The sequence below is a fragment of the Cyprinodon variegatus genome, unplaced genomic scaffold, assembly GCF_000732505.1.
Source record: "Cyprinodon variegatus isolate N-32 unplaced genomic scaffold, C_variegatus-1.0 Scaffold26, whole genome shotgun sequence".
NCBI lineage: Eukaryota > Metazoa > Chordata > Actinopteri > Cyprinodontiformes > Cyprinodontidae > Cyprinodon > Cyprinodon variegatus.
The window spans coordinates 813,313-836,912 of record NW_015150479.1 but is presented as its reverse complement, the minus strand read 5'-3'; the positions used below and the strand labels follow the sequence as shown (position 1 = coordinate 836,912).

At 36.2% G+C, this 23,600-nt stretch overlaps 1 protein-coding gene across 3 annotated transcripts in view; it reads left to right on the top strand.

The window, feature by feature from the left end:
- dock8 (dedicator of cytokinesis 8) overlaps window positions 1–23,600 on the top strand; it is a 77,254-nt gene that overhangs the window by 14,108 nt on the left and 39,546 nt on the right. Inside the window, exons 2-8 of one of the 3 annotated variants that reach the window (XM_015396014.1) lie at window positions 6,099–6,198; window positions 11,383–11,558; window positions 11,889–11,960; window positions 12,071–12,179; window positions 18,216–18,425; window positions 19,183–19,268; window positions 19,967–20,033. In XM_015396014.1, coding sequence (XP_015251500.1) covers window positions 6,099–6,198; window positions 11,383–11,558; window positions 11,889–11,960; window positions 12,071–12,179; window positions 18,216–18,425; window positions 19,183–19,268; window positions 19,967–20,033 — 820 coding nt within the window. Of the gene's footprint in view, window positions 1–6,098; window positions 6,199–9,210; window positions 9,394–11,382; window positions 11,559–11,888; window positions 11,961–12,070; window positions 12,180–18,215; window positions 18,426–19,182; window positions 19,269–19,966; window positions 20,034–23,600 lie in introns of those variants that run through there. The other 2 variants (XM_015396024.1, XM_015396033.1) reach the window with 2 other exon arrangements.

Genomic DNA, 23,600 nt, shown 5'->3' with positions numbered 1-23,600 from the left:
CAAAAATCTAAATTATAATTATTTTCAATGATTTTCCCTGTACTACACTGCAAAAAATGGAAATTCTAAGTATTTCTTTTCAAGAATTGAGGAGGAAAGTGAGAGACTTTGCCAAGAAATCAAGACAATTTACATTTAAAATAAGAAAAAACGATTGGATTGTCTTATTTCAAGTGCATATTATCTAATTATGTTATTTCAAGAGTAAGAATACAATTTTCATTTGCAAATCATCTTATCTACCTACTCAAATTGAGGGTAAATATACCTAATTTAAGAAATTTTTATTTTTTTCTAGATCGTTTTTGCAGTATAACCACAAGCATGTGTGTACTTTACTCCAGGGTTTCAGTTTTTCTTTCAAGCTTACTTGTCCAGAGTCCATTGCTGCAGGACTAATCTGTCACCATTCTTTGGAAGTTTCTCTTTCCTTTTTAGTGGTAGCAAATCACTTAAAACATATTATCACCATTTAAAGGGCTGGAGTTAGAAATTAGACTCTTAGTCTTGTTAAATGTAATAAAATTAAGGACCCCTGTGACTTGAAATTTTCATTTTGTTAAATTTTCATTATATTGCAAATGCAATTAATTGCCAAGCCTTAACACATATGTTCTGATGTTATGGCAAACTTTAATGTATTTTCTTATGTTATGTATGTGATATTTCAACAAGAGCTGTGAATACTTCTGATGTCTGACCCAATAGGCTACTAGAGGCCTCATATTAGTCATAGTGTTTATTTTGGAATTTAGCTATATAAGAAGTGAGTGTGATGTTAGATTTTATTTTATTTTTTTCCCTCTCTTAATGGAAAGCATATTTAAGCTTCCAGGAAAATCACTGACCAGTTTGCTATTTTACATAGCACAATCATTCTGAGCCAAGAAACCAGTTAAGTGACCGACAGGATTGTGGGCGACTTGCAGACCAACCAGGCTGTAAGAGGAATGAGCAAATAATGGGGATCAGAACATGGTGCTTTCAAAGGAACATTTACACAACGGGGAGCTGCAAAGTGTAATTGTTGGTCTTGGTAATAACAGCAATGCACCGATGCATTCAAATGTCAGTATGCAGAAGAAGCATATGTTTTTGTGCTGTAATGGGTGCCATGTAAAGGATGTATGCTGCCATTTATTTGCTGTGTTATTCACATCATAGAATAGCTATAGTCTTAGTTTGCAATCTAGCTTTGCTAAACAATCTTAATTCTTTTCATTCATTAATTTCTTTCAGTGACAGTGCGGTGTACGTTTGAAAGCTTGTACTGCCCTGCTGGACTTTGCTCCTTGTGTAGATTTATTTAAACACCCACCCATGCCTTGACCTTAGTGTACTGACTCAGCTTGTAATGTGATTTATGGGGACAGGAGAACAGGAAATGAACCCACTCAGTGATGGTTCAGCATCTACATTGTGCAAACAAATTTGCAGAGAAACCTGATATGACAGATATTTAGCCTTATAGAACAATGTGCATGAATAAAAATCTGGATAAAGCTGCTTTCCTGGTCCTCCACTGCTGTATGACTCTGCAGCTTCATGTCTTTTGTTTTTTTGACACGCCTAGCATTCTGTTGCTTATGGTTTGTGGAGATAATTAGTAACAGAGCTGTTGTAACAGTCTTAAAGACCTCATGAGACTGACCACAGGGAAAGCAGCCAGCAGCATGACCTATTTGCTGAAATCTTTGCCCTTTCAATCTTTGCTGCATGGCTATTTCACAATAAAGTTTCTGACATTTTAACATGCTAACAAACACTTAATCAAATCTTGATACACATTCTTATAGACACAGTGTTTTATTTTACTTTCAGTTTAGATGAAACAAAATAAATGGTTTGTTGTGCAAGGTTTGGTCAGGCTCCAGTTATATGGTAGATTAATTATGAAGAATAGACCCTGGACTCGCTCTGAGAAGGAATGTGAGAAACAAACTGGGGCACTGTCTCCTAGTTCTTGTTCTCCCCTCTTTTTTTTTAAGGATAGCTTTAGGAAAACACAGACAAACTCTGTCCACCCAACATGTCTTAATACTCCTTTTATTCCTCTGTCATGTTGATTTCCTGCCTAGTCTGACCCTTAAATCAGAGTGTCATAATTTCTTTGAAAGCTGGTATATCTTCCACAAGAGAAAGCTTTTTTTCCACGGTCAGTGGAAATGATTGTTGAAACAAAAACAAATTAAATAGATACAATCCAGTGTGTTTTAAAACATTATTGCATCTTTATTATTTGAAGTTGCACTCTTGGATAACAAATATTTTAAATATTGCAACAGATTTTTGTAAAGTTTATACAAATAGGAAATGCACAAATCAGAGATTTTGTGAACTTTTTTTTCATCATCTATTTATTCTTTGCATCTTTAACCTGCTGGCATTTAGCCAATTCTATGTAGTTTTTTTTCTCTGCAACAAACTTTAAAATTCATAATAATAAAATAATTAAACGTTGAATGTCATAATTAGAATAAAAGTTATATCAATGATAAATTATTAATTTTGGTATCTGTACTAAAATAATGTGATTGTTTCTTTATTTTTACCTAAATAAACTTTAAAAGGCCTTATTTAATGTCAGAGTTAAAAATTTTTTAAAGGAATAGCTCATTATATAAAAAAAAGCCCTCTTTTAATACCTCTTCCTTGGCAGTGGGCTTGTTTATATTATGTATTCAGGACAGAGAGCAGTTTTTTTAAGTTACCCTGGATAAGGATGTTAATCTTTAAACACCCAAAGATGGATACCACAGGGCTCCATATTAGGGCCATTGCTATTCACTCTCTTCATAAATTATTTAAGGGTAGTCTGCAACGGTGCCAGTTGCCAACTTTATGTGGATAATGCCATTTTTTATGCACCGGCTGCCAAGACACTGGAGCTGGCAGCCAATGTTTTGCTGGCATGTATGACTGAGGTGAGTCGATGGCTTATACAAAATCAGATATTTCTGAATTTATCAAAGACTTTTTTTCTCAATTTCTCAGTTAAATATAAGTGTGTAACATGATTTAGATATTTCGACCTGGCCCAACTGAAATGTATTAATCCCATTAACTAAATAAATAAAAAAAATACAAGGAATCTGAATTGCTTTAAGTCAATTAGACCTTACATTTCTAATCAGGTGACCCTCCCTTACATGCATGCAATGATATTTTCTCACATATTGTACTGCATGACAACATGGACCCAGGCCTCCCCCTCAGTCATGAAGCAAAAATGCTTCGCTTCTACAATCAAAACATAAAAGGCATGGTAAAAAAAATAAAGCAATCACCATCACTGTAACATCCTTGGGAATTACATCTTATTTGTGATTTCCAAAATCAGTTTTCAATGTATCGATGATCTAGCTCCTGAACCACTGGATTCATTCATCCAGGGACGAAACAATAACAGAGTCACCATAGGCTCTATAAACAGTAACTTCAGGATCCGTCAATGCAGGACATAATTTGGCTTTTCTTTCTACGGTCCAAAGCCAAACAAGCTGAAGTACATATCTCAGTTCTGTATGTTTACTGCTAAGCTTAAGTTTTGCCTTAAAAGTAATCCACGCCATACCCATGTGTAAAAAGCACTGTATGTCAGCGAGAGAGGGATGTTTCAGTGTGCATGTGCCTCGGTTGATGTGTGTTGATGTCTGAACATGTAAATATATATTGGATGGTTTATTTTATCAACGGACTAGGTATAATCCTGTGTGTTTGGGAGCGAGAGACTTAGATTTCTGTGGTTTCTTTTTAATCTGTAGTAAGGCTCAACCAGGGACAGGAGTTCTAAATTAACTCTTTGTGCATTGTTTGTTTCCATGTTTGATCACATGGTCCCTGTCTAATAAAGACATTTAATTTATTTAATTTGGCATGGCTAGCGTTGCTAACCACAGTTTCTGTTTGTATTCCCTCTGGATGCTTACTTTAGGTCAGAGTTGTTAAACCTGTTTTTAAATACAGTGACATAAGCATTGTTAAAAGGACATAGTCAGATTATGACATTTTTCAAATGTATACGCTACATCAGTAGCTTACTTGCTTAAGTTTTCCTTAACAAATGACAGGGCAGCAGGATGCAGTAATCTTTATTTTTGTGATTTACACATTGTTGTTTTTTTTTTTTAAGAGGCACACTACAGCGCATGTGGGCATGGATTAAACGAGGAAGTAATAGGCTAAGCCAGTTAACATCCCCAGTAAAATAATGAAAATAATAGACAATATATCGTGATTAACGACTGCCCAATCCAATATCGATCTTTGAGTTTCTAATATCGATTAAGAAAAAAACATTTTTGCCCAAAAACAATGAGCTAAAATGGCCTCCTCTGCTCCGCCACTATGGTAGATCACGCCATGGAGCCATTTTGCTGTGGGGTGAAGCACCGTATCCATAGTGGAGGCAGTCACAGTAGAAGACAATGATTGACTTAAATCCCAAACAACATGGATACCAAAATAACTGAATTATCAATACTTTCTGATGAACATATACAGAACTTGCTTCTTTTTTATCTATACATTACATACTACATTTAATTTGCTTTAATTCTAATAATTTTTAATGATGATTTTTTTATTATATTTAATTAAAATTTTTCTTACCTGTTTGCTTTTGTTAGAAAAGGGAATTTTATTTTCCCTTGATTTTGTTATAGGAGGCTCTAGGATGGATTCACTAGAACAGAGTGGTGATCGATCATCCATCTATCCTTCCATTTTCCGTCAAGCTTATTCCTGCTGGGGTCGTGAGGGGTGCTGGTGCCTCTAGCTTTCAATGGGCGAGAGGGCAACACGGAGACAAAACAGGACAAACAACCAACCACGCACATACTCACACCTAAGGAGAATTTAGAAAAGCCAATTAATCTAGCAGTCAGTTGGACTAAATAAGGAAGCCAGAGTACCTGGAGAGAACCCAGGCATGCACAGAGAGAACATGCAAACTCCATGCAGAAAGACCCCTGGCCGGGAATCAAACCTTCTTGCTACGAGGCAGCAGTGCTACTGAGTGGTACTGAGCAGCCTGGTCATTGACCAGTTTATTTAATTATTGCTGGTCTGTTCTTTGACCATACTTAGCTGTCACTTTACCGCGAGGCATCACAGGACAGTCAGACTCTATTTGGCAGCTGTGTCAGATGTCTCCATCCTGCTTTCTGATAGTTTCACAATTGCTAGCAGATGGCACATAGATATGTTTATGTCTGCTCATTACACTGGTGCTGGAATTCTATTAAACCCTTTAACCTTATTTCATCATGATAAAATATAATAAAATAATAAACCATTTTTGTAAATGCATATATGGCATATGTATGGCATGTTATGTGACTATGCTTCTTTAAGACTTTGCAAGAGCCGGTTATTGCTGTATACATGGAACTTTCAATTTTATTGTTTAATTTACAAAGAGCACACTGCTCTGGTACGCTATTTACAGATACTTAGTATTTATACAACACATTGTAAGTTACCTAAAGACGCTTTACACAGAAAAAAAAAAGAAGACACTCATAAGACCAGTTATTAAAAAGCATCTTTGAAGAGGTGGGTTTTTGCTCACTTTTCACACTTGAACAAATTTGAAAACTTCAAATTTGAACTTGCCTTTGTTTGATGACATGACATGCATTATGTGGCTTTCGGAGGGCTGATGAATTGACCTGATGGGTCAGATCGGGTCCACAGGCCTTGAGTTTAATATATTATGCTTCAGCTGAGCAAGTTTTAAAAGACCGCTAACATTTTGTTGTCCATTTTGTACAATGACAGAGTTGAGTTAATCTATTGCAATAAACAGAGCAACTGTTGGTCTTTGTAGGATAGAAAATGTAAAATCTCCTCTGTGAAAGCTGTTACTCTTTTTTTGTCTAACTCATTTTCAAGCTCTAAACTTAGCAAACGGAGAGTGTTGCTTTCAATGCAGCCTGGAGCTAATATATAGTGCATTTGCTTACTGAAAAAATAGTGTAAAAGATTAAATTCACAAGCTAAATCCTTAATTTATCTCTAACACAAATCAATGATGCAAAAAAAATTTTTTCTACCTTATGATGACAAAATCTCATCTGTATCTGTCTGTGGTCCAGGCATTCTTCTGCAGAAATCAGACGAAACTTTGGTGGAAACTATGGTCTCTATCACAGTCGATCCAACTCCAGCTCTTCTCCCACGTCTTACGTCAGTGTGGTAAGTTTCCTCCTTCAGGAAAAGAATACATTAGCGTTTTAAGTTTAGACTTGTTTATTCTGCAGGTCATATCCGATATCATCATTTAAATCTATGTCCTTATATATTCTATGGACCCTGAAGAAGCATAGTCACAAAGATGTTTCCTTTAAGAATATCCTGGAGAAAGTTGAATCATGATTGATTTTTTTAGCGCTGTTTTGCTGGCTACTTCTCATGAAGTGTGAAGATGAACACTAAAACACTTTTAATGTTCCATGCCTGTAATCTCCTGTATTATTGTGAAGGTTTGCAGAAATCCTCCCTAATGCAGCACTCGTAACAGCTTTAATGTCTGTAAGCATATTTTCTTCACATCCTCTCTACCTTCATTAGCATGGTGAAAGTCTGACTCAGTGCCCCGTCTACTCTCTGAGGTTAGCATTAAGTCCTAAAACAACTGCAACAAAAAAAAAAAAATGCATTGGCACAGACAGCTCCAGTCATCACCACAGTGGAGAACATGCAGCGGTGTCAAAAATGTAATTTAATTAGTTAAATTCAGAGTAAAGTTTATTCAATTATTTGTTACAAAAAAGGAGGTATGTTTGTACTGTTTGTTATTGTTCATTCTGATGTTTGAAATAAAAAAATGTAATGATGATCCAAAATCCAGTTTCTCTGGAGCTACAATAAGCAATACGATCAATTTAACAAAGAATATTTTTAATACAGAAATGCTATGTAATGGCCACAACCAGGAGGCAAACTTGGCTGTTGTTCACCAGTCAGCCTCGAACACTCTTCATAAGGGGGGTAAGGTAAAAAAAATAAAAAAATAAAAATCACTTGCTGGAGAAGATCGCCGTTCCGAGAATTATATCTAAACATACTAATAGCAAGTTCAGTCGAAAAATAAATGTGAAGGAAATGATGATCGCTATAACTGCATCATTTAAGGAGCAAAAACAGAAATTTCCTTACTAGGTTGTCTGGTGAGCACTGTCTGCACAGGGAGATAATCCCATAATGCTTTGTGAGGAGAGTTCTCTGTGCAAAGCATTCCAGGATATATCTGCCTCTACTGAGGCCTTTCTTTTCTTCTCATACACTTCGTAGACACTTTTTCTTTTACGACCCTCGGCCATTTTCAAAGAACTGCTGTGAAAAAGGTTAGCTTCAATGACTATTTGAAACCGTAGCTTACCACACATGACTGAAAGTGCACATCACAGAAAAAGATAGCTAACGGGACGAACACGTAGGACGGCCTTACGTAAACATATCACCAGAGTGACTGACAATTAGGAGGACCACTTTTTTAGATGATCCCACGGAAGTGAAAGATCGTCCTCTATACCTTTAAGTTTTATGAATGTTCATACAGGAAATGAAATAAAAGTCACATTTATTTGGAAATATTAATGAGCATGCACACCAATCGGTAAAAAAACAAGCAAAACATAATTGAGCATTAAGGCCTGCAGTGTGAATACAGACTAATACATGCACTGTTGTATTCCTGTTATGATGGTTTGGGCAGTTGGCTCACCTGCTGGTAAAATGTGTTTTTTTTTTTTTTTATGTAGTCTAAAATCAGTCCTTGATACTGTAAATATTAAAAGAGAAACTTGCTTTACATAAAATCTTTAGATTTTATATGGAAAACTGTCAAAATGAAGCAGTACAAGGGAAAATGCTAAAGATCTAAAGGATTGTGTTAAAGCAAAGTGGTTTATTTAAGCCTTCAGCAGGTTCACAACATTATTGCCTCTATATCAACCTGCACTAATGCATAATTTTAACCAACAGGAGCTCCAATCAAATATTGGGCCAAGGTACTCTGTATTTCTGTGTCAAATATAATTTTTCTATTAGTGTTAAGTATTATTTTGATTTAAGCTTTATTAGTAGAAGAAGTGCTTCAGAATATATTGCAATTTGTCAAAAGTACCCGAGTTTACTAAGTGAATTAATGAAAATATAGAGGAACTTTTTGATATAAAAAAAGCAATAAGTTGCACTTGGGTAAAAAAAAAAAAAACATATTTTCTAAAAATAATTTGAAAAACTGTTCTATTCTGTGAAGGAGTGAATAGGATCATTGCAGATTGGAGCCTAGTAGGTTTTTATCATACTTATTTCTCTTCTTAGCAAACCGACAGGATGATGTACTCTAATCCTTTACAGGGATTGGTTCCCACATTATGCTCCTAGTCTTTCTGTCACTCCCCCCTGAATCCTGTCTCTGCCTTCCAGCATTTTAATCTTCCACTTCCTCCTGGCTTTTCCTGCTCATGCCAAACCCGGTTCTACTGCTCTACATTTTTGTCACTCAGAAGTTTCCCTAAAGCTCTTAGGTGCTAAATCTCTGACATATCTGTAGCAGGACTTGGCTGAAATGCTTTTGATCCGTATGCCTCTTAGCTGACATGGTTTCAGAGGCACTACTTGGGCTGTTATACACACTCCTCTCTATCCACCTGCTGGCATCCAAGACTGTTAATCTTTAACCTGCTTGGGAAATGGGTCAGTGCTTTGGCTGCTGACAGGGACTGGTTGGAACTGTTTACCTTTCAGATGATGGAGGGAGGGGGGGCAAAGGTTTAATGTGTTTGGATATGGGATGTGGGAGAGAGGTTTTAATGCTTTAATCTCTCGGCAAAGTAGTTTTTTTTTTTATACTCAGCAGTGAAAGCCCAGGGATGAACAGCAAATGTTCTTTGTTGTTGTTGTGCTTGTTATTCTGTATTTTGCTGCTTGAGTGTTATTTTAGTTTCAAGGCAAAAAAAAAAAAAATATATACCGTATATATATATATTTATGCGCCATTGCAATCAGTTCCTGTGTAATACTGGTTGATGAAAGGGGTGCCTCAGTGATGTCACTTCCTTCTAAGCGCCTGTGGTTTCAAAGCCTGTTAAAGTTTGGGGCTGAATTTAAACTAATTGTAAGCAGATGCTGCCATCACTTGCTACTGCTGGTCCTGATGTTGACCGTCCCCCCCCCCACCACCACCACTCAATTATCTGTAGTTTCCATCTTCTAAGAATAAGAGGATGATTTTAAAGAGGATCTGTATACCGGCTTGTGGTTTAGTTTCAGTTAAAAGCAATCAGCGTCAGTAGAAACGAACAGTAGTACAGGTTCCCATATCCGGACTGCGCCATTTTGTACACTTCCTCTTTATGGTGGCACTTTTCAGTTGTGAGAGGGGTAAGTCTAAGATATCCGTCTGAGTTGTGCAGGTACTAACTAAGATTTTATAATGGGTTTAATGTGCTTGTATGTCCATTGGCGGTTAAATTTGGTGGTATAGTTTAAAATGCTGCTTGTCTAGACCTCTGCAGTGTTTGTAGTTTCATCTGACTACATGCATCATCATTACGTTAAAGTGTTGGAATATTTATCAGCTTTTAGGGCCATATCTGTTGTGTACTTAAAATATGTATTTTATACAATTTATTGTGTTCAATCTTGTAGAAATGTTTTTCTTTTTTCTTAAAATTGAAGGATTTTTAAAATAATTTGTGACAGTGCATATCTTCTGTCTGTTTTGCTTTTGAGAAACACAATTTGCTGAAATATAATCAATGAAATCTTGTTAAACGCTAAAGCAGTTTATGGTTCTTTATTCTGCTTCTATAAAGCAGCATTGGAAGGATGCATGCGTTTGCTTTGAGGAAAGTTAACTTTTTTTTGTGTGTGTGTGTGTGTGGGGGAGTCATACTCTTCGCTAAAAATGAGGATGATTATTTCAGCTCTGAGTCAGGCCGCCAAATTTGTGATGTTGTTGAGGTTCACACACATTTCCTGAATTAAATAGCTTCATCTTTGTACTTGGATTTCATACTGCATAGGGTCTTTATTTTTGTTGCTACTATTTTGTTCATTACTTGCACAGGTGCTTGTCTGATCGTTGTGCAAAAAATGCACTTAAGGGTGCGCCGATGTGCAAAAACATGTCTGCAGGCAGACGGAATTTGCTCTGCCTGCAGAATAGTGACTCATGTTGTTGCTGCATATTTCCCCACCTCTCCTCTGTGCACATCCTGCATATGAGTGTACATGACATATGAAGTAATACCTCTGTGCTTTTTGTCCTCTTTTCCCCCTCCAACACAAAATTCTCTTTGCTAAACCCACAAAGGAGCATGGGCATGAGCACGATTAAACACTCAGATGTTCTTTGAAAGCTGCTTTAAATATTCAGGCAGATTTTCTCTTTTTGCATTGTGCATTGCATATGTAAATTACTTTCCATATTTGGAAGGAGATTATGGTATATCACCATGCGCTCTCTGTTTCCTGTTAGAAGATTGGAAGTTTGCCCAGTTTGCTGTTACTTTTCTTAGATACCTGCAACATGCAGGTTCCTCATTTTACCAGTATAACCAGCTTAGCCTGACAACTCTACTTTCTTTCTGTGTTTTCAATATTAGTTTTTCAATGATGAAATGGTCACACAGTCCATTGCTCTTGGGATTTCATAAAATGTGTACTGATGCATTTAAATGTATAAACCTCTGCCTTTTTTTTTCTATATGTTGTGATACAATCATAGATTTCCCTTTGATTTATCTGAGAAGTATTGGAACTTCGAGTTTCTGTCCAAAAATAGGTTTACTATGAAGAGAAAAGGCCCAGCCTCTGTTGCTATTTATATCCATGTCATCTAATGAGCCATTAGAAAATAGTCAGGATTCAACGTGTTTGGTCCTGCCTTCATTACAACGTATTTTCTTTTACCACATACCTTACACACTGCTTACAGTGCAGCAAGTGTAAAATATTTATTGTAGCTTAAAAATTTCCGCTTATTTCAGAAAACAACCAGCAACTTTAATGTGTTTTATTGGTCATTGTTGTAGTAATAAACAACACCAAGTGTTATATGTTAATGGGAGAAAATTATGGATTTTTTTTTCTTGTTGCTAGAAATATGAAAACATGCTTAGAAAAATATAAATCTTGAAACTCTTTTTATGTTTGCTTTGTTCATGTAGACACTTCTTTGCTGATTTTTCTTTGAAAAATAGAATGATTTTAACGTTTAATCTTATCACAGAATTTTACATAGGATAGTTTTATTATTAGAAAAAAAACTATTTTTTTCCTTAGATGGGGGTCTTTAGTATTTCTTTAACACATTACAGTCTCTTTTTATTATCTTAACCTTTGTCTTCATAACTTCTGCATCCACAGCCTCCGACATATGACGCTGTGGAGCCCTTGGACCTGGAGGAGTTCCTGATGTCACAGTTAAGAGGTGAAGACTCTGCTCTGATGCACGAATTTGGAGATTTCCCTGATGATGACCTGAGGGTGGAGCAGGTGGAGAGGGAGCGCCGTACCATCCGGCACTCCGTCCCTGAGGATAGGTGGGTTATGAGACAACACGGAAACATTTAAACAGCACTTTCACAGCCAAATAAAGAAATATTTTTTTTAAAGACACAACAATTTTTATTATTATTATTATTTTTTTATTTATTTTTTATAAAAAAAAAAAAAGACACAACAATTTTATCTAAATGACTTCTTACAGTCTACAAATATTCTTTTACTCCTTATCTTACAAAACATTTGAGGTATCCGCCTTGACCATGGGTTGAAGATTAAGCATAGTTGTTCTGAGTGTCCGCATACCACATACTGTACATGTTTGTGTCTATTCTTTTTTTTAATTATCGTCATTCCTTTCCTTGCAGCAGTGATTTAGACCCACATGTGAGAGATTGCGTGAAGAGTTACACCCAGCCATGGCTTGTTGTTTCCAGGAGGTAAAGTCTTTGACCAGCAATTTAGAGCAGTGATCTCAATCTACCTTTGACTTTCATCACATATTTATATCGCATGTTAATCCTTGATCTATGTGTTTGTGCATGTAAAGGTGCCAGGGAGATGGCTGGAGTGCATATTCAGAGCGAGTCGGTCTGCATAAAGTTCTACAGAAACAAACCTTTGAGTCCGATTTCCAACCAGAAAATAAAGACACTCCAGTAAGATACCTACTTACTTGATGCATGCACTGGGCCTTTTCAATTTAGCCTCTTTTCAGTAGATTAAGCACTGAATGTTATTTAAATCCACCTCTCGCACAAATGTGACGGACACTAATGATATGGCTGCTTAACTTTGGTTTATAGGGTGTTTCAATGAATAAGTTGTGCATAGATGCAGAGATGCTCTGTGCACTGTAGTAGCTTAAACGTAATATTCCAGACATCACAGCATCTAAATACTGCTTTGTTTTATCGCATGGCTACCTAGCATGTAAATATATTTGCATATTGACCAAACCATTTTGTAAGCTGTATATATCATGCTTGCATTCCCACATATCCCTTAGAAATGCTGAATATAGCTTAACATCAGTCAGGTATGCATGAATCGTGGGAAATTTATCTGTAATTCTTTAGAATTGGAAAATTAAATCAGTCGGATGGACCTTTACTAGAAGCCAAAAAGCAAATGGATTATGAATTATTTGTGTTTAAGCTGCCAAACATGTCATACATTTCTATGGAGAGGTCCAGTTTATATCGAACTTGGTAAGAAATTACCTACAATGTGGAAACTATTGCTCATTCCTGACATTGTAAACATGTGTGCTCTACATATGTAACTTTTGTAATGAGCATTGACTCACAAGCTTTTCACCTGAAAATCAACCACTTATTTGTCTACACTGTAGACAGCCAATATTAAACATGTACACTAGCTGCCTAAAAAATAAAACTGTTAATGCAGATGGATGTGCATGGGCTGAGATGTTATGTTCAAGCAGGGACTCAGTCCATATCTTTGAAAATGCAGCGTGTTTAGACTTGGATCGAACCAGTTATAAGATGTAGTATTTTAAAAAGCCTCTTCTTTCAAGAATTATTACAGGAATGTTTACCAAGACTAGCCTGAAGGGAAATGATGTGACCAGATGGAAAAAAAGAGGATTTGTTGAATCCTCCCGCACAGTTATAGGACAGGCAGAGCATCTTCATCTTGATTATTGCAATGTTTCCTCATCCCACTTTGTGTTCATGAGCTATTAACTGCCAGTTGCTTCTTATTATCTCTTTGTGTCTAATAGTCACAGTTGATTGCTAATTTTGTATTAAAAAAACTGTGGATTATTGATCCAGCAGCAACAGCATCTAGTCATCCTTATGTGCTCCTGAGGGGCAGACAGGAAGGTATTTAACATACTTTTAGGAAGCTCTCCATGTGTGAACTAGCAAACCTGGATTAGAATAACTCCTCTATTAATCATCTTTTGATTATTAGTTTTTTCTAAATGTTGTTTTCTAGTTCTTTTAAAGCCAATGTTGCTTTTTGCCATGTCTGATGTCATTCTCCTTTGTAAGCAATAATGTTGAACACTGGTATTTCTTAACAAGCTATTTGTGATGTGGCTCCAGGAATGCAAATATCAGTGCTGGAGATATGAAAAGCAGATATCTATTTCAAAGAATGTCCTTGTGTAACATAACATTGTTTGCCCTTCGTTTGACCAGACATGGCCAAAGTTTGATCTACTAGCTGTTTTTTTTATATATGTTTAAAAAGTTTATTTCCATGTAGTAGCTGATGAATCCAGTAACCAACCATGCAGCCAAAATTGTTCTTTAATGTCATAATTTTCTTTTAAACGCCGTCTGTGATTTAATTTAAATGTTGTTTTCATTTTTTCTGCTGCTTTCTATTAGGGATTTATTTTTTATGAAGACTGATCTATCTTACCTTAGGTCATTTGTAAATCACACCATAAAAAGTATTTTTATCAGATTGTCTTCACAGACTTGCTTGCAATCCATAATCATAGGGTTTAGTATCATCGTAGTCCATTATTTGCAGCTACAATTGCTTTGCCTTCTCCGTGGAAGCCTCTCTTGCATTTTGGCTCCTTTAAAAAGCTCATGACTTGGATCAGACACTGATGTTGGACAATAAGATTATTGGTGTTTTGGCTGTACTTTGGGGTAGATTTCATGACTCTAGCTCAGGTACGCTTCCACAACAAACCTCAGTGTTTACCATATGGACTTTGCTAATGTTGGAACAGGAAGGGGGCATGTCCATGATGTTTCCTCAAAATTGGGCATAAGTTACCATCCAGTTTATTTTAGTATACTTTAACATTAAGAGTACTTAAGTAACTAAGGGGTTAAAAATAACTCTATACTTTCATGTTGCCTGTCCCAAATGTTAGATTTGAAACAAAGCAATCGGGTAAAGTCAAATCTTTCATCTGCATAACCAAACTAATTAATCTGATTGTCTGACAAAGGGGATATAATATTTCCATCCAAAAAAGACATCTTCACTCTTCTGGTGTCTAGAGGCAGCATACTTTAAACCCCTGCATCCAGCCGTTGCATTACACTTGGTAAACCTTAGATGTAGTTGCTGTGCATTCAAACTCATTCCACCTAGCTACAGTATATAATTACTGTTCTTCAGATAATCTGAAACACTTAAGGTTTGGAAGTCTGTTCCTATTGACTGTACAGAAAGATGGTGGCTGCTGCACACTATCATCCCTAGTTTTCCTTGACGATTATCTTTGATTTAATTATTTAAAAGAATTGCTATTACTCTGTCACTTCCAGTTCAATTATGTTTATTTATATAGCACCAATTCACAACACGTGTCATTTAAAGGCACTTTACAGAGACACTTCAACCAGATCATACAGTCAGATTGATTCAAATTTTTCTAACTATGGAAAACCAGTTGATCGCATCGACTCATTGACTTGACAGCAATCCCTCAAACCAAGCATGCTTGTAGTGACAGTGGAGAGGAAAATTCCCTTTCACAGGAAGAAACCTCCAGCAGAATCTTCTGAGGCCGACTGGAGTTCAAGCAGACAGAAGCAAAAAGAAGGAAAGATACAAATCTATCTTATAATGGCATCAGCAGTAGACTCTGGGCTGTTTAAAAACAAGGAAAGTGTTGTAACTGGACTTCAAAAGGTGGCATCCTCCCACAGCCCCAAAGGGTAATTAACTGAACCCCGGAGGGCAACCCAGTCTTTCACAAATGTTCAAAGAAGAAGGTTGAATTCCTGGGAACAGATTGTTGTAGTTATGAAAGCAAATTTTCCCTTGTGCTTTTAGTCAATACATAAAGCTGTACTCATATCCTTGTATCCTGATCTCACTGATATAGCAATGTGTTGGGAAGCATGAATATTCTTCCATTCTCTTTATAATGAGCTGCAGGAAAACTATATCGTACTTGCCTGTTAGTTTTGTCTGCTCATTTAAAGTTCCTTTTGTATTTGACTCTTTACTGGGAGCGGTATGGTAGTCCATACTAATCAAGGCCTAAGAGACATGAATGTGCAAAGTGAGGGGGTTGGTGTTTCAATCCTGAACACAAGAGTGTTGTTATTCTCATCACTCCATCCAGTGTGAGAGTGCTCCCTTAAGTTTAGTTACCCTAGTTTGGATTTATTTTCTACACGTTTCTTTAAAGAAATGTTTTTGCATTTTAAATTTACAAACTGTGTGCAAAATGTTCCTGGCTCCCACTCTCAGGCAGTATCTGCTGCTCAGCTCCCAGCCCCCCAGTTGCTCCATCCTTGCTAGTTCTGGTCCCCTATTACTGCTGCTTCCCATCATGTGTGTGCCAGAGAGAAAGAGAGGGGTGGAGTGCAGTGGAGAGAACAGCATCATTGTCCCTTGTCCTTGGTTCAATCCGCTTGAACAAAAGCCCCGGGTATGCAGTGTGATGGACTCTTGGAGCCCTGATGGGGTGAAGCTTTACCAGGCTGCTCGGTCAGTCCTACCCTGTAGTGTAACAGCCTGGATGTGAGTTTGATGGATGATGCGAGCAAAAGAGACAAGAAGAGGGGTTGGCTTCAGAGAATCTTGTAATCATGTAGCATGGCTGTAATGAAGTCATCTCATGCCCTATAGCTTATCAGTCTGGTGTCCGAGCCAGGACGAAAACATTCACTTTTGTTTTTTCTTTAAAAAATGTATTTAATATAAAGATTTCCAGTTAATCTCTTCCTTTTATCATTTTAATAAAACTGATTAACATCACTGTGTATGAATCATTTTCTTATGTTTGAATTTTACTGTCCAAAAAGATTCAACATCTTCTTTTTATACCCATTCTAATCTGAAAAGACAGCCTTGTGTAAAGACACTTTATAAGGTGGTTTAGGTATATGTGAATCTTTTAGGAAGGTTGTATTATTTATTTTGAACTAGGTTTTACCAGAAAGTACTTGGATACTGCAAATGACTTATTATTGGAACAATGTCAAAGATGAATGGAAATAATGCCCCTGAACAAAAAAAAAAGAAATGCTTGTATTCCTTTGGTTGTGAAATAAGCAGCAAGTGTAGAATCAAGTTGCCATATCTATCAGCACTAATGCATGTTCTGGGGATAATGGCAGCATAAAGTAGCTTCTTTTCCCTTATCCTGCAGCAGTGTTTCTCAACCTATTTTTTTTTTTTTTACTGAGAGCCAGCTATCTTGCACCAAAGTAATAAAATTGTTGTCTAAGGTGGGTGTGACCCTTTGTGCACTTGCACAAGTACTTATGGAGACCTTCATAGTTATGCATTCAAACACAAAAGAGGAAACCCTCACTAAGTAATAATTTCTTTAACGTTTAAAAATACCAACTATTTCTCCCCAAAAAACGACAGTCACGTTCTCCTTTCATACTCTTTCACACAGGTCAGATTTCAGGATTTAGCTGCTTATCCAGCTTTGCTCTTATGATGATCATGTTTTTTTCTTTAATCATCTCTCCTATTTTTTTTTTCTCTCTCTGCTTTTGCCAAACAAACATAGCTCGATTCTTTTTCTTTCATATTGCAGTGCCCATAGAACAACCAGTTTTATTTTTTTACTCAAAATATTGAGTAACGTCTGATTCAAAATGCTTTTTAAGGGATGTCCAGATACAAGTTCTTTATTTCCGATATGATACCGATATTGACACGATATTAGCTCGAATCATACTGACTTTTATTACTTATTTTGTAATACAAGTCAGCAACTAAAGGTATGAAAACAACTGGCCCATGTAAAATTAACTAAGGGGTTACAGAAACTCAACAGAAGCAGAGCATTTCTATCAGCGTGAAATATTGGAGGTTTCACATGCTGGACGATAAAATCAGATATTAGTTTTGTCGCTAATATCAGACCAATATCCGATATTAATATTGGATCAGGACATCCTTCCTTTTTTTGTCTCTTGTTGATAAAGTCGTAATCAACGTATGTAAAAATGTGCAGAAAAAGTTTTTTTTTTTTTATATCTATTAGGAAAAAAAGTTGGAAGTCAATAAAGAGTTATTGATGACAATAGCTTTGACTCTGTACAAGAGAATAAAAAAACAGCTCAACACAGAAGCCATAAGTCAAATGAGAAATAAATATAATGACCTTCCTCCAAGAAATCTGGAGTTCTGTGCACTGCCACATACAATAAAGGAGATTTTCATTATCAGAATCACACTAAACACAAACATCAGAAATACTTGCATTGAAATATTGAAAGTTTCCAGGATTGGTATTGGTTTTGAATAACCATTTGTGCAGTACTAATCTAAACCGGGGGCACATTAAGTTCCCCTTGGCCAAATACAGAGAAGAGAGAGGCACAACCTTTGGGCGCTTGATGTTCCATATAAATGTCGTTAAGGCTTTGTTCAGGGCAGAAATGTGTAAATGAGCTTGCATCTTTTTACTGTTTATTATTATTCTCACAATCCAACACAAGGAAGTCTTTACTTTAAATCTTTTCAAGATGTTCCTCACTTTAAATCCAAATCACCCTCAACATTTCGGTTCAGTTCAAATCATTTATTTAGCTCCAATTTACAACAAATATCCTCTCAAGGCACTTTTCAGAAATAAATGGAAAACAAGGTGAAGTATTTACTGCTCCTCTAATGTCCGTTTTTTAAACATGTTTTTCTTGTTTTTTTACTTCATTCTGATGCAGCGACTTCCACTTGGACCATGCCTCACACTAAGTGCTCTTCCTCTATCTTTGCCTCAGGTCAAGTCTCCAACTCTAGCAGGGCTGAGTGAGGACTCTGGCCGCACTTTGACCTCATCTGACTTTAACCTGCGAAGCCTGGCTCCTGATCAGAGGGTGGAGGGATTGCTGGCGTTCAGCAACCATGAGGAGCTGGATCGCTTCAACCAAGAAGCACGGCATGCAAAAAGACATCCCGAGGTGTTTGCCCTTTACCCACCACCCGATGAGGTAAGGCATTAACCGTTTAACCGTCCACTCCAAACAGTTTACGTGCCTAAATCAACTAAACATGGGCCAATACATCGTCCGATATTTTAGGCAGATATTACCATATTTTTCTTGTATTGGTACCAGACAGTGCGTTCATGCATACGTCGATTCATTTGAACATTCATCAGCCAAGAGCATTCATTTGATCTTGTGATCAAAAAGGTACATGCATTGCTGCTCTCTCCATTTGCTATCCATTTATAATGTTTTCTTTGATTTGTTAATAAATGTGTCTTTATATTTAAATTGACACCTGGATGAAATTTGCCATCATTGTGTCATTTGTATTATGTAAATGGTGGAAGAGAAAGCAATATTGGCTCAAAAGAAAACCAGCAGCATATATGGGGATCAGTTAGACTGATGTCAGAGTAATCGTATTGGCATCGGCCTTAAAAAAGCTGTATTAGATCAACTTTATAAGATCAACCAAAGCAATTAATTCGGGTTTTGTTTGTACCATAGTAGATCGGACTATTGCTATACAATGGAGACTAGTCTAATCTTTGATATGAGTTCTAACTCTGACTAATCAGTCCAAAGTTGTTTTTCTACTTTCCAAGCTGTGAAACATCATATATTTACGTCTGGTCTTCATTTAAAGCTCATCATCCCTAAAACTCAGTCAAAACCTCTCTAAAAACATAACTTTTCCTCCCTTCTCTCTACATCTGCTTTTCATTTTTTAAGGTTGTTTTTTTTTGTATTGTTCCAGGATGATGCAGTGGAAATCAGGCCCATTCCCGACTGCCCCAAAGAACACACCGGAGATCGCATCCTGATCCGATGCCAGACTATGAAGTTTGTCATACTTTTTCATTATATTGTGGGGGTCAGAATAGTTTTGTCATTTCATCAGATGCTTTCTGTCAGTTGTGCAAGACTGAGCCAATGTTTGCTCATATTAAAGGGCTTATGAGGGCCCATGTCTTATTAGGTCAGACGTCTCTAAGACATGTGGTGGTCTAAATTGATCATAATTGTGCGGTTTTCTTGCAAACTAAAGGGGCAGACCCAGACCTCAGATTTTGACAGCTGACCAAAAAAATAATTGGTTAAAGTAAATTATTATAAACGTTTTTAATTGATAGACAAAGCAGTATTGCAGGGTGGAGGAGTGCTATGTTGATGGTTTCTCTAAAAAAAAAAAAGTCTTTATTCCTTCCTCTCTGTGCTGTTAATCTCTCTGTTTTACATATAGACTCACATACATAAACTCTGCCTTACACTTTTAATAGTGCACTTCCCTTTGCAGCTCATACAGCTGCCAAATGTCTGCGTTGATCTCTTAACTTGCAGTGGTTTGGCAACCTACCATTTGACCCTGGTTTTGATTGCTCAGTTCAGCATGTCATCACTTATTGTTGGACAATTGGTTCCTTCCTGTCATTTCTACAGTTTACAGAAATTAAATGTATTCTGAGCTTAACTATTAAAACAGAGAAAGACTTTTAGGCCATATTTAATTTGTTTATTTTTTTGTATTCCTTCACTTTTAGGTTTGAAATTGACATTGAGCCCCTGTTTGCCACCATGGCCTTATATGACCTGAAAGAGAAGAAAAAGGTGAGCTAAATCTTATTATAAATGTATTATCTGTGGACAATAGTATTTCACCACTTTCCTTGACACAGGATAAATAAAAAAAACTCCAAACATACAGTTAGAGGTCTGAGAGAATGTCTAAGATCTAAGCCTGTTCATGTGTTAGAAAAGTCCAGTTAAAATTCAAACCTATATATGAAGTTAGGAACCTACAGCATATTTTGAAAAAATATTTTCACAGATAACTTCCTTTTATTTAGAAGGAGTTTGTGCTAAAAAACTGAGAAAGCGTTTAAGTCACTAGATAAACCAGATACGAATATATTTTTAAACATCTGCAGCTGTTGTTGAAGCAAAGAATGCACTTCTATAAAGCATTGATGTTTTGAAGTGAACATAAATGTGTGCCATGAGGTTTTACAGTTTTGTCCATGAACCTTTTCTAAAAAAATGATATCTTTATCTTTGCATTTCACCTTTATAACGTCCCTTGTATTGGTTTCCTCCATAAATATTTCCTACACTGCTAGGTGGAAAAGAAAAAACAAACCAGACCAGTTTGCCTTGCGAAACTTATAACATGTGCTTTTGGTTAGACTTTGGCCTCATATTGTTTTTTTTTTTTTTTTTTTTTTTTTTTTTTTTTTTTTTACACAAACTAGAAATTTGCAGGTCGAAATACCACAAAGTAGTGAGCCTTTTAATCTCTGATGTCAGCAGTGGTGTCTAAAGTACCCACATTTGTTACTTAAGTAGAAGTATAGATATTGCAGTTTAAAAACACTCTGATAAAAGTTGGCGTATCAACTTGACCTCTTTACTCAAGTAAAAGTGAAAAAGTATGTGCTCCAAAAACTACTTAAAGTATAAAAGTATAAAGTATCCTTTAAAAAAAAAAACAGCCAGATGCCACTATATGAATTGAAAGCTCAATTTTACGACTATTTTGAAAAAAAAAAAAACTCTTTAAGATAGGGCCATGAATGAGGGAGGTCTTGTTGGTCTCCATCTCCCGATACGCTCTCGTCTGTGTCCGACCTTTAGACATTTCACATCTTTTTCTGAATCCAACATTGTAGCATGGCATAGACAATTCATGTTTGAAGAACACCTGCTTGCTTCTTATGATTTCCTTTGGCCTCAGCACAAATTTGACGAGTAGCTAACCAATGTGTGTTTGCGTTAATGACTCATCCAATTACACAATTTTTCACTAGATGTGGATGGCGCCAATGATCTGCATTGGATGGCGCACATGACGTGAAATAAATATTTATAAACATTAAACCCAAAGCCAAGAGTAACGATTGTTTTAAAAATGTAAGGAATAGAAAGTACAGATACTTGTGTGAAAATGTAATTTGTAGAAGTCAGAATTAGGAAGAAAAATAAGTAATGGAGTAAAGTATAGATACCTAAAAAGTGTACTTAAGTACAGTAACAAAGTATTTGTAGTTTGTAGTTTGTTACTTGATACCTCTGGACGTCAGTTAAATTGCAGTTACGTGTTTAAAAAAGAAACTAAATCCTAATACTACATTTTCGTTTTAACAGTTGACTAGGTGACATTCTTACTAACTAAATAATACAAAGGTATTCATGAAGAAAAAGTTAAGTTATAATTGTTTTAACATGGGCTTTCAGGGTTCCAGTGGGTGTGGCAATGGTGTGTTTTTTTTTTTTTGTAAACCCGAGACTTAAAGCATTATATTAAAGATTGTTTTTTAAAGCCACTGCATTTAAAGCTGAATTTATTTGAAGGCTTCCCAAACACAAGGGGTGCAAATTGAGGGAACTTAGAAGTAAAAAGATTATAAGCAATAAAAAGATGCTGTAGTGCTGTTTTTAATCTCACTCCATATAAGCAATCCTAAAGAGTGACGTTATCTCAACAGGCTTAATGTTTTTGTTTTTTTAATATAATTTGATGCAGAGCAAAAAAATGTGTCTTTATAGAGATGAAACACGTTTCTGTGTTCACTGTGAGAAAAGATGTTCATTCTCTCCCTGCATCTGTGTCTCGCATGTCATGATTGGAAATAAGTTGCTGTCGAAGGGTTTGTTGTTTCATTTTTGTTTTCTTTTCTCTCAGGCTGTTTTACGTTTATGAAACATGCTGCAGATGTTTGTAAAATTCCAGTTAATACTCTGGGTTATTAAAAAATGTCCCTCTGAGTGTGCAGAGGCAGGCTTTGGCCCAACAAGCAGTCTACTTAGGATTTCAAATACACAGATGTAAAACATGCAGCTTTAGATCAGGCACGCAAACAAATACCTTTATTTTCACAGCTAGAAGAAAAGCTTTTTAAGAATTTTTCACTGCAGATAATAATCCTATGTATTTTCGAATGAAGTTTATCAGCAATATATTAATCATTCCTAATTTAGTCAGAAGTCAGACTCATGGGGCGGGAGGATAGAAGATTATTAAGCATGTGTCAGATGTTTTTTTCCAACACAGAGCTGTTTTGATTGCGGCCGTTGGAGGTGGATTATGCTACGCAGTTGCTAATTCAGCAGCACCAGATGTTCTTCGTCTGACAATGCAGAGCTTGTTAGGGCTAGGCGGACACATAGCCCTCTGATCAGAAACTATGTCAAGTTGAAGAGCTTGTTTCTAACATTCCACGTGTCTCATTTCATCACACTTTAATAGTGATTTATAAATGTGGTCTATACTGATTAACCTTGTGAAAACTTGGCCTTCATTTAACATATTTGAGCTTTTAATGAGTGAATGTTGCATGTTCAACTGTACTAGCAGCTGGTTTAGATTTGAAATTAAAATTCTAAAAGAGTGTCATGCAAATCTGTCCATCACCTTTACAGACATCCCAAGTTCCAAAACCTCATTTCAGGGAGATGCTTATCCCCCCCTCGCCATGGTGTTATCATTCCTCACCATGACCAGTGCCCCCTGTAGATCATATCCTGGCCCCTGTACTGAAGACATAATACTTTTTTTTCACAACAAATAAAAAAAAAGCTTTTTCTAGACTTCTAATTCAAATTATATATAAAACTGTAGTTTTAAATATTATATGTTAAGTCAAAAATAGGTAAAATTCCTAAATTACCTCATAAGAAATAGAATTTTTATTGAACCTAATTGAATAGAAATTTCACTTCATGCAGCTATATTAATATATTTGTATCCCTTCCCTGTTTTTTGTTTCATGCTTTTCTGTGCCCCCATGAAAAAATGCTGGCCCCCTCCTGGCCCCCTGGTAAATTTGGTCTAGATCCGCCACTGTTCCTCAACTTCACTAGACGTGGATATACTTTAGTATATTCTGCTGTGAAATTAGTCCTATATTTTCATTTTTTACTCGAGGATTCAACCTCTGCCGTTTCACAGGATGCACAGCTTTGAGTGGTAACTAGATGACTGCCAGAGAGTATCCCCAAACTTGAACTGAAACTTCTATTCAATTAGGTTCAATAAAAATTTCTATTTTCTTATGAGGTCATTTATAATTTCGGAATTTTACATATTTTTGACTTAATATATAATATATAAAACTACAGTTTTCTATAAAATGTGAATTAGCACTCAAGAAAAATCTTTTTTTTTCAATTGTTGTGAAA